The sequence below is a fragment of the Amblyomma americanum genome, chromosome 5 (genome assembly GCF_052857255.1).
Source record: "Amblyomma americanum isolate KBUSLIRL-KWMA chromosome 5, ASM5285725v1, whole genome shotgun sequence".
In the NCBI taxonomy this organism is placed as follows: domain Eukaryota; kingdom Metazoa; phylum Arthropoda; class Arachnida; order Ixodida; family Ixodidae; genus Amblyomma; species Amblyomma americanum.
Genome location: NC_135501.1, coordinates 183,637,873 through 183,656,224, shown reverse-complemented (window position 1 = coordinate 183,656,224; position 18,352 = coordinate 183,637,873). Strand labels below are relative to the sequence as shown.

Here is an 18,352-nt window from a genome sequence, read left to right as displayed (position 1 = left end):
ATATTGTACTGATTGATTTCTCTGGGTGGCAGTATCGCTGATTTAAGCGCTAAATCAAAAGCGAGAAGCCAACAGACTCTAACGAGCCTCACGGCATGCGCTGTCGAAAAAAAAAATCCAGCTATGATGTGCTGTTTGTTCGTCCCTAGTGGCAGAAATCTGCGCCTAAACGTGAGTATCGGCGCTCGAATTGAATTAAACTGCGGGCTGAAAAAAAGACTCATTTCTAAGACATACAAAGCTTAATATTTTGAGGACTTCACGCAGTCCGTACTTTTTTCATTCGGTGCTGGTGGTAGTATTATTAGTAGCTATTAAGAAAGGCTATAACATGCTCCTATTCTTTGCTTAAATATAAGCGTAAGTTAGTGCGCATTTGAGCTTTTTCTGCGCAGATAGACATGCGCCCCTTCCTCCAAATACATGACGTCACGACAACACTTCTACCTTGAAAGTCGAGTCAATGTCGATTGCAGGCCATGTGCAGTAACGCCCCGCTCTCTGTTGGTTCCGATCATGAGACATGTCCCCGTTCCTCTCGCCCATAACCATCTACACTAGTGTCACAACATTTCTAAACACCTGGATTGATCTTGTCTTCGAAGCTCAACCAATCGTAAATCGACTGGGGTACGTATCGTACAACTTCCCGATTCGCAAGGCTTTGTTTGCTACCATAAACGACCGAACGGGTACTTCCAGTCGCAAGGGCCGAAATAAACTATAACAGATATCTGCAAACTCTCCCTCTCAATTTTTCATCTCAACAACATCGCGAGTTTGAAATCGCGAAACAAAATATATATAAGCTGAAACAATCAGCAGAGTAACCGTCCAATCAGTTTTTTCTCCAGCTGGATGCTTAGCACTGCAAACAGTAAGTGCGTAGTTGTGCTAGGCAGTACAGATGTTTCGGAGAAATTTATTGAAGCAACCCTTTGCCATGGTAGCCATTTTAATCATTTACGTCTGCTCCAAGAAACATTAGCAGTCCTGAATATTAGCTGCGAAGATTCTTGGATGCGTGGTGCTTAGGGAAACCGCTCCTTTAGCCAGTGAGAACAGAGACAGCTGAGGCGCATCCGTCACACGTGTAGGTGCCGTCGTTCTTGTTGACGGTAACTATGCTATTTTCGCAGCAAGGAGTGACGGTTGGTTTTCGGGTCACACCTGTTCAGAGGGAGTTGAGAAAACGAGAAAAGATGGAATCAGAATAACCCTGCTTGGCTGAAAAATGAGATGGCAAAATGTCGCCATGCAGGTACACCATGTAAAATTGTTTTGAGCATCTTGAGAGTTGGGGCTAAATTAATGCTTAATTTCTCTGTAGCTCAACTTTAAATAAGGTCATTGGAACGGCATCGTGTTTGGCTAGGAATGCGGCCGCTGCCGGGTGTGGCCATAGAGCTTGAGATAACCTGTTCGGATTTGATTTGAGGAAACAATTTTTCATTTTTTCTCAATATTATTATGTTGCCGGTCGTAGTCCCGAAATCCTCCCCTTGGATTTGACGAGGCCCAGTCTGCATGTATCGCAATATGTTGTTGTGGCAATAAAGATATCATCATCATCATTATCAACTCAAAGCTTTGAATACAAAAGTGAGGGGTCAGGAAGAACCACCTTCCCACATCACGTGAGGTAAGGCACTCAGTAAGATGACTATGCTTGGCCTCACACATGCTAGGTTGCAGAAAAAAAGTACAGCAGCTGTTTTTTAGTACTTATAGCAAAGGCGATCTGACGCTACGTAAGTGTTGACACCGGGGCATGCTAAGAATCAGTGGTATGCGATGTGGCCTGGTATGAAGACAATCGCATGATCATTTTCTATGAATAAGTATTGGCGCGTGCACATGACACCTCATACTCCTATGCCTATGTATATGGTCGGTCAAAAGTTTCCAGGCCACAGGGTCTGCTTTTGAGCAGTACAGTCGGGCAGCTGCGACACCCTCGAAGCTCAGAATATCTGTAGAGGGTAAAAGAAGTATCATTATAGGCTCGGATAACCTTGATAGCTTTATCGGTATCTTAAGTGGCGGGATATACCGATGAAAAGCAGACCCTGTGGCCCGGGAACTTTTGAACAACCCTGCAGATTCTATGCTTAAATTAACCTCGGATTCTTGAATGAGTTTTCGATAATTAGGCGTATATTCCGTTGATCAATTAGTTTCAGGCTTAAGACTGACAGAAAAAATACCTTTAGCAACGAACTTCGTGCTAGTAACCTTATACATAAGCTCAGTAAGCGCACTTGAGCTTTGTTTTCGTCCTGAAACTTACACACGGCTTTGTGCGTCCCGTAGCAAGGACATTTGACGCAAACCAGGCCGGTTGTTTTGTATCCACAGATTTCCGTGGTGGAGCACGTGGGACCCTGCGTAAAACAGGAAAAAATTGCACAGGTTTGTTCGACTATGTCATCTTGAGATCCCCAGCTGCCGAGTTAACTGCGTGCGAAAACAGAACGCTCCGCCCATTGAATGAAAAAGAAAAAAAAAACACCAGTACGTTCTAAATGTGCGCGTTGATTCACAGTTCACTTCTCGGTCAATATTTTTCTTTCGTTAGTAGATGCCAACTTCATGGCTTCCTTCTACATTCCAGTGCAGCTTGCGAGGACAGCCCCAACTAGCGCCCTCTGTTGAGCGCGAATTGCGAACATCGCACAACAAATGGACATATTTTGTCTTCTAATTGTGAAAAAAGTAAACACTACAGTGAGATGCTGCGCGGGCATGCTCGCATGCTCAGCAGCAAAACCTGGCTTTAAATTGGCTTTTGAGCTCGAGACGACCCGCAACTATTCACAATTCCCGCTCTAATTCTGAGTGCTCGGCGTAGCATGTGGCATCTGGTGTCAGCTACGCATAGAAAAGGCGTTTTTCTCGATTTTCAGTGCTTGAATACTACTTTTGGCTGGGCATACGTAATGCACGAAACAAGACTCCCACCAATCGCCACTCGCAATTTTTGTGAGTGCCATTTTTCTGCTGTTATCAATGAAGAAGGTTGAACCGGCATACATGGACGTTGCCGGTTTACGGGGCAATGAAGAATTCTTGCAGTACCAGAAATTGACGCAACAAATGCTGCGTGAAGAGTGACAGATTTGGACGCGTTTTTCGTGAGTCCATTGCCGCGCACAGCTTGGCAATGTATTTGGAAGCAGAACAGCTCGAGTGGTTTGGCGAAGACTTAAGGGAAGTACGGCACAGGGCACGTAATGACTAGCAGCTGGTGTTCTTTTTTTCACTTTGACGTATTTTTATGCCTACGGTCCACGTGCAGAACAAATAAAGCAGCGGGAAAGTACAAAAAGATATCAGAGAGTTCCGGGTGGTTTCTTTCTGTTAGAATAAAAAATAAAATAAATTGAAATTCTGTTCAGGTACTTTTGACGTCGGCGATACACTACTCCTCATAGAGACGGCACAACAATTCACAAGCTTCTATCGATTTACCGCAATTCAGTTCAGTGTCTCACTCAGCGATTACATTTGCATCTCACTCATGTATTTGCTCCTGCAGTGTAGCATGACGGCATCTGTAAATAAATGGTGATTTTTATGCTGTCGCGAACACCTCAGTTTTGCATCCTAACAAAGCTAGAATGCGTTGTGAACGCAAAAAAATGTGTGACCTGTTCAAAGCATCCTTTGGCAAGTTGACAAAACTAACGCCAAGGGCCGTAGTTTTAGTCAAATGGCTTCGAAGAACAAACCGCAGAGCCGTACCTGGGATCCCCCACATCTGGTGTCCTGGTTTTCGAGAATCAAGCCTGTGAAAAGACCATAAAGCTATTCAGAACATGACATTCAGCACACCATTGAAAACAACACAGTTACGTAGTAACTACTATGTGTTATGCAGCTTTTAATTAAAACATTCCGGCGTTTCTGTATTTGTGTACGCCCCGTTTTCGTGTTTAGAACAAGAGTTATAGAGTGCGTAACAAAATGAAGAGCACAAGAAGAACGCATCACAGAACAAAAGACAAAAATGCGTGCTGCGCAAGTCTTTTACTTCGGTTGCCGTAAAAGGTTGTAAAATTGATTACTGTGATGAATTTTGTCTTGAAATACACCAGATCTGCAGCCACAGATTGATAAACACTGAGTGTAACAGAACGGCCACATTTTCTCCTCCGCCTCGGCTACAAGGCTAGAATAACGTCACTGAAGAATATTTCTACCGCAAGTCACAGTATGCATGAGCGTGACTAAAGAAATCCCCAACAGACGAATTTAAAGCAAGACTCAGGTTTCAGCAAGGCGCCTTTACCAATGGTAAATACGCTTATAAATGCTTGGCTACAACTGTATTTAGATTGTCAGCCAGGCGTCATTACCAATGGTAAATACGCTTATAAATGCTTGGCTACAACTGTATTCAGATTGTCAGCCAGGCGTCTTTACCAACGGTAAATGCGCTTATAAACGCTTGACTACAACTGTATTCAGGTTGTCAGCCAGGCGTCTTTACCAATGGTAAATGCGTTTATAAATGCTTGGCTACAACTGTATTCAGGGTGTCAGCCAGGCGTCTTTACCAATGGTAAATACGCTTATAAATGCTTGGCTACAACTGTATTCAGGTTGTCGGCCAGGCGTCTTTACCAATAATAAATGCGCTTATAACTGCTTGGCTAAAACTGTATTCAGGTTGTCAGCCAGGCGTCTTTACCAATGATAAATGCGTTTATAAAAGCTTGGCTACAACTGTATTCAGATTGTCAGCCAGGCGTCTTTACCAATGGTAAATACGCTTATAAATGCTTCGCTACAACTGTGTTCGGGTTGTCAGTCAGGCGTATTTATCAATGGTAAATACGCTTATAAAAGCTTGGCTACAACAGTATTCAGGTTGTCAGCCAGGCGTCTTTACCAATGGTAAATGCGCTTATAAATTTTGCTTGGCTGCAACTGTATTCAGGTTGTCAGCCAGGTCGCATGTGTGCTTACGAACAATGGTTTTGATTCCTTTAGATATTTCAGAAAAAACATTTCAGCAACAATCCATTCCACAAACGGAAATCGCGTATTTCAATTGTGATACGATACCAGAGTACTTACACTCATACGGCGAGGCCGGGCAGTCTTTCAGTCGACATGTGTAGCCAGCTTTGCACTGTTAGGAATGTGTGTAAAAGAAGAAAAAGGTTCATACAGACTACAGAAGTGCGCACTTTGTAAGTTCGCAACCTAAAGCTCCTGCTTCTTAATTGTAGTTCAGGTTTTTTTTTCTGATATTCGGGACTTAACAGTAATCGAAATTTTGTGCGGATTTTGCCCCTGAAACAACTTATCACCTAGCCTTTTCCTCGCTTCAAGGAAGTGCAATAAATTGAGAAACAGCTCACTTATTTTTCCGCAGTGCTGTCAGTGTGGGCGGAAGAGACAATCATGTCACAGGAAATGTGTGGAAGCAGAAGCTTATGTGGGAGCCGTAGCTTATGTCAGAAAGGCATTAAACGAAACATGCGACAAGGACAGGTCATTGAGCAGGTCAACGACTCCAAAGCATGATGTCAGGGCTGACGGCAATGAAATTTTTTTTCAGACGCTAGAGCATGGGACACGTCGAACGTATGTTTTCAGTGGCAGGCAGTGAAGCGTTTGCGGTTCATATCAAGCTGTCGTCCAAACGAAACCAGCAAAGCCACGGCTGAAAAATACTTGTAGGCATCAAATATAATTCCATGCTTCCTTCAGGAAGGCAGGAAAGTACCACGCCGAACGCGATGACGCTGCAGCATGAAAAAGTCTCGTTGTTCTCATTCTTTTAGCTGCAGCATTCCTTTTAAATTTATTAATACTATTCATTCCTTGCGTTGGTTATATTGTTATTTATATGTCTGTTGGCCTTTTTTAGCTGTTTTCATTTCGCTCTGTAGTCGCTGTTTTCATGTTTTTCGTTTTTATGTTATGGTTTCTGTTCGCTCTCACGCCTTTGTCCGAACCAGATGCCTAATTGATACGCCTTTTTTTCTGTCGCCTTGGCTGCAGCATTACTTCACTTGATTATTATTCTTTGTGGGGAAATTAATGTACATTTTTTTGTGTATGTGTGTTGTCCACCAGTACCAAGACTTTAGGGTTGTTCCTGGGCACCGAAACTAAAGATTGACCAATTGCTTAATATTCATTATTATTATTATTACACGCGTAGAATAAGACAGCGTCCCGTCGTCTTTCTGCAAATCATGCGGAGCGGGCTGAAGCATTGCCTGAATGGACTCGAATACCACGTGATACGCGGAGGCGTGGCAAATTCACATACCATGCCGTATATATTTCTTTATGTGCTGGCCGTGGTAGCTCACTGGCAACTGGTGTTATGCTCATTCTCAACAAGATTTCTCTGATTTAACCGTCGCAGTAGCGCTGGCGTTTTGGGGAAAATAGAAAGCTAAAGTTACCTGTGGATTGAAATATCTCTGCATTTCAAACAGCGCCAGCAGACGCGAATATCCAGTCAGAACCACCCACCGCGTCATGCACCACAAAAAAAGAAAGAAAACTCCGTGTTCTTCAATCTGAACAGCCAACATGGCTTCGCGAATTCTTTGTCTGGAGGTAGCCAAAAGTAACAGAAAATCATCGTGATGCAAAAACATGGCGGTGAATAGTTTGGATAAAGACGCTTATTAATATTAAAGGCACACGACCGTGCTCTGTGGCTGGGATGCGTTTATACTGCACGGTATTGTATCTTTCATGACTTTCTTAACGTCATCTTCCTGAGCTGAAGGATAAAGAAAACCCACGTTCCGTGTACATCCTCGGTAGCATCATGGAGCTCGGGCGTACGCCATAATGCACACAAGTTTTCCCCCGGCACAGTATACATTTTGTCTCGTGTATAGAGAGAGATGCTCCGGCAGTACAGCAAGAGCAGCTTCGATGAGTAAGTCGTCAGCGATCAAGGAAGCAACTTATATAAACCAAACAATGTTTAGTGCGAAATAAACAGCGTCTGAATAACAGCCGCGTGGGCTGTCGTTTCTCTGGCAGTGGTATTTGCCTTCAGTTTCGTGTAATACTACTTCATCTTTTTTGAAGAAAGGAAAGGGGCATCGGGACCGCTTTCACTTAAAAAGTAAACAAAACTCAAACTCAGTAACTAGTGCTATGACGTAGGTGCAACAATAAAAGATTGTGACACTTCGAAGAAAAAGAACAGGCCTGTAGCCGAATTAAATGCTAGACCTAACTAGTTTCGAGGGACACAGCACACATCAAGGTTTAGGTTCGACATGTACAGTCACAGGACGGCAACTTACCGAGCATGACGTATTCGATACATTAATGCCTGAAAGAGTAAAGAAAAGAGAGAAATGCAAGCAAGTGAAAACGAGGAAAAACCTGACTCAGCAACATATCGAACAATTCTGGACCAAAGCGTTTTTCAACGGGAAAGAGTTTATGAAAGCATTTTTTTCCTATACTGTAAACTTTCACTACAACAATCAATATATCCGCAGATCTCCCTTGAGCAGGCTTGCATTTTTTTTATTAACGCGGTTGCTATAACCTAAAACGTTCCTCTTTGGTATTCTATCTCAGCCTTAACCGTTTGATGCGAGTGATGGAAGCACTTTTAAAGAAAGATTTTGCTACGCGGCGGAATAATTAACCATTGCCTTCAATATTTCCATATCAGCAGCTTACAATATTGCAATATTCAAAATATTTTCTAAGAATGCTTTACATAACCACTTACCAATAGCCTTTTCCTAGATCAGGAAACAGCGGCATTATGAAATCTAACTCTAGTGTACACCTTGAAAACTCCCATCTACTTGACGCAGCTACAACTTGTGTACTTTTTTGTCTATGCGCAAAATAAAACAAATTCAGTGGACAATTCCATCTTCAACTGCCCACTTGAAACATATAGGCTTTATAGCACAACGTCGGATTGCGCTAGTGTCCCCTGAAATTTCATCAGTCTCTAATAATCTCACGGAAACGCTATTAAAGAGTATTGGGAAAGGATTTTTGTCGCGTGCTGTGTATATCGTATTGATCTTCAGCCTTCTTATGTATTTTGATTTGATGAGATCACGTTGCCTAATGCAAGGCAATTTACAAGATTGTGATGCCTAAATGTTGAATATTCAAATTCATTTGCTTTCTTAGCATTAAATCTTTCTTTTGCTACCAAACAAAGCAAGAGTGGCAGATCGGGCTAGTTGGTAATTTTCCATAATGCGATACAGCGCGAATAAAGACGGGGACGAAGCGTCACCGTCATTATTCGCGCTGTATCGCATTACCAAACAAAGACCACCAGAGCGATCTAGAGCTAAGCAACCGATTTTAGGACAGAACAAAAATTCCGCGGGATTAGTCCTTAGTGTCTTTTTAATGCCGAATAAAAGTGTCATAGATTGCTAGGACTGCGGTAAAAGCTGGTATTTATTTGGTGAGAGTCCACTTTCCTTGAAACGTTAGCTCTACTGAATTTATCCCTCGACACGTCGTCTTCAAATTTTCTTTTCCACTCATAACGCGCATATCTTTATTCAGAACAGCTTAAAACAAGTCCTTCCCTTCGAAAGCTCCAGGGACCGCCACAGCAAATAGTCTAATTCTGCTAACTTAAAACTCCGCTCCTCTAAAAGCAGCCAGCTGGAGTATTCTCAGAAATTAGTTTTAGAGCGAGTCACTGTGAGGACTCACTTATCCTTGGCCGGAGTAAAGGTTATGAGGCCTCATAACAGGTTATTCATACGTTACTTCGGAAGGATCTGCGGCGGAACTTACATGGAATAGGCAATATAGATTAAACATGCTCGAGTAACCTGAACAGGTTCTCCTCGGGAACGGCTGAAGCGATGAAATCAAACGCGTAAATAAAGATAACAGCGTTATTTCCAACTTACAATACTTGACGTTTTCGCAGTTTGAGTTTGAAGCGTAGTTGAAATGCTCGACGCAGCGTTTCGGGCTAGTGCAGTCGGCATCCTGTAATAATTGAGAGAGATCAAATGTTTGGAGAGGGAATCAACTCGTTAAAAAAATTTAAAAAAATATATATGGCGTTCAACATCAATTTAATTTGGAGTTCAACGCTCCACTAATTACATGGAGTTCAGCATGACCAGATGCACTTGATGGAAACATCATAGAATAATTGTGATGGCTCAAACTGAAAGTAATGAATTGCGTTTTTCCTGCTTTCGTCATGCGATTCCAGGATGAAACGTACTACCGCAAAGGATTTTGAACATCTCATCAATCGGCTCAGTGTTGACAACCTTGCAAGATAAAGTGGTAAATACTGTAGGATGACATTACTCGCCATTCCGCTTCCTCAAATATCGCCCAAAGAGTTCCTGTCGAAATGATGAAGTCTTCTCAACATTGCCGTGTGTGGCACTCAGATTGTGTTTTTCTTTTATCTCGTTCTTTTTAATGTATATTTGCTTGTGCATGCGTGCTTTTTGTTTTACCCGTTGTTCGCCATTTTGGTTTGAACGAAAGTTCTTTTGAAAGTATATTTAGCACAGAGCAGAAAACATAACTGCAGGGAACCGAGAAAAATTGTTTAGGGTCCCAGTTATTGTCAACTAAAACATTCCAGGTAGAAAAAAAACAAAAATAAAATAGCTATTTTACAACGAACATACTAACGCACTAGTAACTGAACACTGGTGAACACATCAAATACTCTTGTTGTTTCTGGACAAAAAGGCAAACCAAAGCATCATAAAATGTAGACTAAGGTTAATTGAGTAGATAAACTTTCATTTGTTTTGAATGGCGTGAAGCGTAGTAGAAACTCGATCGCCATCATCAGGACTCTTCTATAAGACTATTCCTCAAGAGTTAACCAGCTCTTTAGCTGCTTTTTATATTTTTGTTGTCGTGATCGCTCCTTGAACGGTTTTTATTTTACATTTCTGCGTGGACGGTTCGTTGCTTGTACGTACACCTGCCTTGGCTCCCAAAGAACAGCCGTCAGTAGTTGGCGAATAAATTAATTAACGCATTAATTAAGAAATGGAGAACTTGTCTTTCAACCGTAGGTAGAGAGAGCCTGGCCAGAGCAGCTTTTTGTGAAATACGGGGTCCACGGTGTGACAGATAATATTAAGAGACAAAAGTGATGACTTATTTGTTCGAGCATGCGCCAAACATTCCTAGTACCCACTGGTACTAGCCCTGTACTGGTACTGGTAGTGGTACTGGAGCAGCCCTGTGCCCACTGGCACAGTACCCACTGTACCCACTTGTACCCACCGGCACAGTGGGTATAATGGGTGATACAAACGCTACAAGCTTTTCCTGGCTTTGCGCTCGGCTTCACTGGTGGGGAAATGCTTGAAAATTCGTCCTAGACCAACCTTGTGTAAAGAAAATTACCTTGCGCCACGTCTCTCTTTGGCCGTAGCTACCCATAATCCATTAAAATTCATCCTCATTATGAAATGTCAAGGGCGTGCGAGATATATTTGTAGTAGGGTGACGTATACAAGGCCAGCGCTTAACGTACTTCCCGCGAAAGGCATATCACCAAACGTCCAGCTATGTATTCGTAGAATGCGGAAAATACTGGCCTGTCGTCTGATTTGTTTCCTAACGGTAGCGTAAGCTCGTAGGAACCTCAGCATCTTACCTAAAGAGCAACATATCCGAAGGGGAGGTCGTGAATATATTACGTGCTGAAAATTGCGGTGCTAATCCTTCGGTACCGGTGTGGGACGAAGGACAGAGGTTGCGAAGTATACATCAAGAAACATCGTAACCCGAGGAACGCCGCTCCATTCTTCTGATTACAAGAGGCCCTAACAGAGATAGTACATAACTATTAGCTTCGCTTTTAAATCGAAGTGTCGATGTAGGTGTCACTTGCTTATGAACGTAGCTGCTAACGCTCCTGCTTTCGAAACCAGTACGGCAGTTTCCTTTTGTTCCTAATTAGACTCTCATTCTCGTACGCTAATCTCATAATCTCCTTTTACTTATTTCTCCTTCCTCAGGACATGTAGAGCCCTGATTTAATTCTTATCACATACTTTTGAATATAAAATCTTTGTCCTGGTCAAGGATGCCATGGCTGGAAAGCCTTAAACTAAAAAAACATTCTCTATCGTTTCCATTTTCCTGATTCCGTAAGATATAGTGTCTATGCATGCCGCAGGATTATTTCCAGCAGCCTTTGTAGCGCACCACCCAGGCTTAGTCTCGGTATCTGTTCCGTCGTAACGTATGTCTACGCAAACAGTGCCCATTTCAGACTCTCTCACCCTCGTTACAGCAGCGTATAGTTCTGCTCGCAGCACATAAAAACCTGTCTGGCGCGATAAGTAGAATGCGTTAAAGCCTTATAATTCAATGTCTCTAGGTTGCTTCCTGAAGCTGGGGTAGATCTCGACCGACTCTGGCTTTGCTGACGTGGGCAGTTAATTATTGCATCAGATTTAGTATGTGGTACTTCTAAATTAATAAATCAATCGACAACAGGCACAAATCGTCTGTAAGAGGGAGAAAGGCTTGTTCGAAAATAGGGGACGAAAAATGAGCCTTAGCAATGGTAAACGCTTTTACGCGCATGTTCATTACGTTTTCTGAATTAACTGAGCGACCGATTCGTGGACTCATATAGTACCCTCATAATTAGGGCAATTGGGAGTAACCAGGATAAATTGATTCCCGTGGAGTTGTCCAGTTTTAACATAGTATATTTTTTAAATATTTTCTCTAAAAGAAAGTTATTTTTCATCCTTCTCTTAGAAAACATTACTCACTGAAGTGGGAAAACAGGGAGGGGAGGAGGGGGCGTTGAGCTGTGGAAATGGTCGCTTCGCTCATCCCACACCCCCGTTAAAATGCGGCCCTGAACTATTAAACAATAATATTTGTTTTCAAGTTTGCAGCGCCAGTTTCCTCCACACAAGCTCTACACGTTTGCAAAAGATTGAAGCAAGCTGTTCAATAACAGTTGATTTATGTGTTTTATACTCACGGTTTGGCACGTGAGAAGTGCACAGGTCATGCAGGACGGAATCGCCACTGAAAAAATAAACAAGAATTACCAATAAAAAGCACTGCTCATATTGAATCAAATAAGTGTGCAGGAAATTAGTCTACATGAAAGCGAGTCGGTTTAGTGCGAGAGGAACTTGAGTTCAAGCGCAAACGTACCGCAGCTAATCAGCAGCCTGTTGTGAAGCGAACAGGTGCACAACAGTAGGCAGCATAAGCGAATAATTCAAATTCCTGTCGTCGCGTGCGTGGTGATTTAATCGCGTTATTTTTGCAAAGAGCGCTTCCACTTCTATCCGAAACTTGTACACATACACTGAGGATGCTCTAGTAATCAAAGTTTTATACATGTGGTCCGCCTGTTGCCAGAGCATTCATTCGCAAGCAGGGCAATGAATTCTTCAGCAACGTCAACAGACGATAACAAAAACCACACTTCCAAAACGCAGAAGAAAGGATGCACAAAATTAGGAGGACTCTTAGGCTTCGCCTTAAGAGAAGGCGGGATAGCGCCTTCTCCTGCTTTTATTTTTTTATTCCTTTTCCTTCTAATTTTGTTGACATCGAGATCAGTTATAATCACAATTACCGATCACATTACCGATTTCCGATCACCAACCGCAATTACCGATTGCCAATTACCATTGAAAACGCTAAGGCGCCCGTGTGCTGTGCGATGTCAGCGCACGTTAAACATCCCCAGGTGGTCTAAATTATTCCGGAGCCCTCCACTTCGGCACCTCTCTCTTCCTTTCTTCTTTCACTCCCTCCTTTATCCCTTCCCTTACGGCGCGGTTCAGGTGTCCAACGATATATGAGACAGATACTGCGCCATTTCCTTTCCCCCAAAACCAATTATTATTAATTATTATTATCAATTACTATTAACAATTATTTTCTAGGTTACACTCGACATACTACGCCACTGCATACTCACGCATCTCAAACACACGCCACTGGCATACACATCACAACGCGTTCAATAGGTGCCCCTCCAACGCTCTTGAACCAACGACCCCTTTAAGCGTAATCGTAGCGTGCCCGCCTCACACGGCACGCAGAAGGCCTGGGTTCGACACCCAATGCAGGGCAGTTTTTGTTAACGAATTACACCAATATTTAGAACTAGGTTCCTATAGGAACCTCCTCGCCAATTTGAGCTTCATCTGGACCCTCTTTTAATTCGCTATCTTCATTTGAAATTTCTGGGATTTTTTACGACTGATAACGGACGAGCTCAGCAGAACGAGCTCATTACGCTGTGGCGCAAGACACATCACAAAACTACGTGCCTTTAAAAGGTTCACAGATGTGTTCAGCGTATCGCGTCTACCGTGAGCAAAGAGTTGAAAAAATCTGCTAACGCTTGCAAGGGTCAATAAGCAGAAACTATCAAAGCCAGCAGGCTAACTGAGATCAGAGATCCCTATTTAGTCCAGGGCAATAATTACTCTGGAACTTCCTGGTGGTGCGTGTCGAGCTGCTAGCGAAAAGACAAGTGACGAAATTTCTTCACTGACGTTGAATTATTTTCTCGCGATCATAGTGAAGTGCGCAAAACACCAAAAGAAGAACAGCAGCTTCGTAGTCTCAGGCAATGCGTATTCCTGTTCTTCAGCTCTGAATGCGCCAGCAGAGAAGAAAGAGCACCATGTGAAATTTTTCTGTGCTTTTCGAGGATTCTTTGATGGGACCTTTGCTGTAGAGCACAAATTCCTGTAGATGAGGTTCTTCATGTACTATTACAGTGGGCGGATAGACACCTTAGTAACTTTTAAAATTAAATTAAGCTTGAGCTAAGCACAAATACCAGTTCTTCTTTCGTGCGACGAACAACATAAATGCGTCAGTTTAATTTCTCCAAATTCCACACCTGGTTGATTTCAGCGAGCATTATATTTTCATGCTCACAACGGCTATATGATTGAAACCAGACGTCCAAGTATTGGTGTCACAAAAATTAGTGCAACTACATGCCTTCGCCATTATCATCATCGAGGTAAAAAAAATAACAGACACTAACTGAAGGAAGGCCAGAAGAACGAAACACGCGCCACAAAACATTTCTATATGATTATTTATTGCAAACGTACCGAATTTGAAGACTTCATAACTTGGAGAAAAATATACAAGAAAATCACGCCGGTGAGGAACGCTTCGAGTAACGAAGACTCTGCTCTCCTAACTCCTCTAGTTTTCCATTCATAGGTTCCAGATGCTCTTCTGCTGCTGTCTTCTGCCGACTCTCAAAGAATACAGGCTTCAGTGTGATGTAATAAGTAGACAATTAGCGTTTTATTCGCGTTGATTTTAATTCAGCCTAGCCATTTTCAGCAGCCAGTGTTTTTTTCTCTTTTGTCAACAAGGTAGACCCGATTGGTTTACCCGACACCCTAAAAACTCAGCTCATTTTCAACCACAAAATAATCGCGAATGACTTGAAGTAGAGCGCAGCCAATCAGATACAAAGAAGAGACATGCAATTTTCTCCAGTTTCGCCACTTCAGGTGGATTCTGTCATGGTTTCGCAGAATATACACCCGTCGGCCTACCTTCTAAGCTGACTTCGGCGACCCGCAGGTGAATTCGATAGGCCTAAATAGTGAACTAATTAACTAAAGAAATGAAGTTCCGTGTCCCAAGACAAAAGTGAGGGATGCGGAGATCTTTAACGAAGAAGAAACAGCAATTACCTCCTCAATTGAAGTGCATGCTATTCGTAATTACTTACTACTTATGTAAATGAGAAAAATGTGCCCACTTCCAGTGGTTTTCGGCTGCAAATGCAGGACAAATCTACAGTGAAATTCACACTTACCAAAGACGAATGTCAGGAAAGCCAAAGCTGAAACGCAACCGGACATGGCAACCGATCAACTGAGCACGGCGTGTCAGGGGTGTGCGGAAAGTACGCCTTTTCACAGTGGCTTTTATACGGGTTTCAACTCGTACGCAGCATTTCCTAGTGCTTTATGTGCTTGATACCGCAAAAATAAATTGTGCGCAGCAAATTTCACTTTGTGTGCGTGAGTTTTTGTCGCCGTTATTTCTTTTGCTTAAACGTTTCCACGTGCGTGCTTAGCTTCATAGTAGTTCCACCGGAAACAACCCAAATCCGACGCTCGACAGCTACGCAGATCAAAGCTAACTCGGCTGTATTTCTTCCCGAAAAAAGATTTATACAGCTGCCTCACACGTGCCGCCGACTATACCAACTCGTAAAGGATGTTATCGCTGTGAATAAAAGGGGTATACAGTGATATCTATAGCAATGCAGCAGTCCCATGACATGGTCGGAGAGCAGAGTTTCGCTGTAAACAGGCAATGACCCCACTCAAATGGTAGCTTATGTTTCTCAGCGGGCTGAATGCAGGGATATGTCTTCCTTGTGAGAAGCGTACCGGGAAAAGAGATGGTTTGGGGGCTGAGGGTCCCTTGATGAGGAAACTTTGTAAGCTGCCTCGTTTTTGTGTTGGGCCCCAAAGGATAATTCCGGTGGTTCCGTGGAAATATTCGCGGTGATGAGTGCATCATATTAGAACTTGTTTTTCGACATGGGCCAAATTGAGAAACCAGCCGCCACGGTGGCTCGGTGGTTATGGCGCTCGGCTGCTGACCCAAAAGACGAGGGTTCGATCCCGGCCACGCGGTCGAATTTCGATGGAGGCGAAATTCAAGAGGCCCGTGTGCTGCGCGATGTCAGTGGACGTTAAAGAACCCCAGGTGGTCGAAATTTCCGGAGCCCTTCACTACGGCGTCCCTCAGAGCCTGAGTCGCTTTCGGACATTAAATTCCCTAAACCAAACCAAACGAACTTGAGAAACCAAAACTAAGTCAAATTATAATCTAATGGCAACCAAACTCATGCATGCTTTACTAAAAAAACAATCTACGATAACGAAAGGGACCCCGTGACGCCTACGAAACCTGCACGCAAACCTTATTTCGAATTACAAATGAGTCAGACTCACTCATAGAAGCCTTCTGAGTCGGTTTCAGCCTCACAGCTAAAACTGTTTCCAGGGTGGTTTCATTTATTCCTTGTCCAGGGATACTTTGCGAGCGGCTGCATAGTATACTAAGAGATCGACTGAGATCTGGACCCCGAAGACGACGTTAACCAAGGGATCTGTAGCCACGTACTGAGCGCCACTGAGATTGTCCGTAGGCTGTTCCTTTCCCTCTTCCTATCTTCCATATTTTTTCCTCCTCCGGGCTCTCTCTTCATTCTTCTGTGGTTTGCCGTTCCAAGTGTTGTGGTTTTGGCCAGGTTTTGTTTTTTTATTTATTTAAGCGGTAGTTAGGTGTAATGTCCCCTTAGGCTTCAAGCTGTCTCTAGCTTCCCCAGCTGGGGGTCCGGCACCGTGGTTCGCCAATCTGCTGGCCCAAAGTTTGTCCCTGAATTCATTCGGACGGAGTGGCGTCAGTGAGATTCCAGTGGCGCTTGTACTTATTGGAGACGAAGCCCTAAAACTCAAAAACTCTAAAATTATCCAGGAGCAGCTCAAGCTGTTACCAGCCGCCAGTTTGAAATTTATGAAGTGTGTCTTTTGGCACGCGAGGGGCATTCTGTGCCGTTCCTAGGATGTGCAGTGCATGGCAGACTCGCTGAATTGCACATTCTTCGTATCTTTTTCCTGCTAAACCTTTCATACCTTAGCAACTTCCTTGTACCAAAGGCATAATCCACGGCGCGGACCCATCCGAATCCCCTCAGGAAATGCTTGAGGACTTTCAGGACGCCGGTGTTGGCGTGATGTCAATATATCGCTGCACCAGAGATGCTGATGGCTCTCGTGTGCCGACAGAGTCCATGATCGCAATTTTTGCAGGAAGTTTGTGCCCGTCTGAGTTCAATGTTTGGCCCATAGTGTACCGTGTCGACCGGCTGCAATCTCGACCTTTGCAATGCAGAAATTTCTGGTGCTTTGGTCAGAGCAGCAAAGCTTGCAAATAAGCAGCAAAGCTTGCAGCAAAGCTTGCAAATCAGGAACCGTGGGAACAAGGCGGCTCGCATGAATGCTCGAGGTTTCGAAAGCCGAGCAGGTGAGCCGGACGTTCCTGGGAGGTCCACGAGAGTTGGGAAGGTGTCCTTTCACGACATTACTAACCATTACAAACTTGGGGAAATAACTTACCCGCTCCCGTCGAGGAATTGGTGAAGCTTCAGGAATGCGTCTGGCCAAGGTTGCAGACGAGATCTTTCTATAATCCATACGTGCTAAATAAAATCTACCCGGACGTTCAGCCGGAATACAAATGGTGCCAGGAACTGGCAAACTATGACCGCATATTATGTAACGGTAGGATAGCGCCGCTACCGGCGGATATTATGCGCGATCCTTCTCTCAAGCACTGGGAGGCCGTGTTGGCCAGCTCAGAGCCGGTCATCCAGACCATGGCCGTGGAGTGGGCCACCCAGGTCTCCGTCAGCCATGGGTTGATGGCCATCTAGCACGGAATCGTCCTCACATGCGTTCTGACGAAAATAAAGTTTTTCCATCCATCCAACTCTTGCACATATGATGTGCCCAGTTGCAGCCTCTGTCACGACGATCATTCGGCTGATGATGCTGGCTGCCCAAAACGCTCTGATGTTACATAGCAGTGCCTTAAATTAATCCAATATTCAAAATTTATGTCCAAGAATGCTGGGCATGTGTGCGTTACTTTTGCATCGGCCTTTGTATATATAGGTCACCATGTGCAGTTTACATCTGGCTACTCCGGAGGATATGGCTGCTATGCAGTTAACAAGTGTTTACCACCTGCCACGGTAAGCTCGTTGTGATGACGTCACCAGGTCACGGGACCTAGTTGGAAGGTGGACAATCTGCATTTCCGTTTACAGCGCCGCCGCCGCCAACGAGGGGCCGTGACTCATTTGCATGCATAGATAGACTGTAATAAACATTGTATCAGGTATCTATCGCGCTTCTTCTATGCCATGCAAACACACGCAAGACACAGAATACACTTGATGTGCCAGTTTAATCACATAGCAATATTATGAATAACAAAGCATAACCACGACAAAAAATGCAAACTCAAGATAAACAAAGAAAAATAATGCCCACAGGGTGCCAGCGCACGTAATTCGGAAGCCTAACTTGGAAATTGAAGGGTATTTTTTTTTTGCCTTACGCTGATTGTCGATGTCGTGTGTTTCCGTTTCTTTTCTCTACGTCCTGTGTTTGTAGCTCTCTGTTACAAGCAATTATGCAAAACCAACTCGCCCAATATGCCGTTCTTCATATTCTTTATCTTGGCTTCTGCTTAGCTTTGTTTTTGTTGTTGTTGTTGTTGTTGTTGCCTTGGTGACATAATGCACGCTACTTAATTTCATTTT

General features: G+C 43.6%; 1 protein-coding gene across 1 annotated transcript; it reads right to left on the bottom strand.

Moving 5' to 3' along the window:
- Window positions 1–911: 911 nt before the first annotated feature.
- LOC144133140 (uncharacterized) lies at window positions 912–14,898 on the bottom strand. The gene is made up of 8 exons (XM_077666003.1): window positions 14,822–14,898; window positions 11,984–12,030; window positions 8,898–8,979; window positions 7,293–7,321; window positions 5,083–5,137; window positions 3,745–3,788; window positions 2,291–2,384; window positions 912–1,170 (listed from the first exon to the last, which is right to left on the bottom strand). The coding sequence occupies exons 1-8, from the start codon at window positions 14,865–14,867 to the stop codon at window positions 1,049–1,051; spliced, it is 519 nt and encodes a 172-aa protein (XP_077522129.1). The 5' UTR covers window positions 14,868–14,898; the 3' UTR covers window positions 912–1,048.
- Window positions 14,899–18,352: the final 3,454 nt, after the last annotated feature.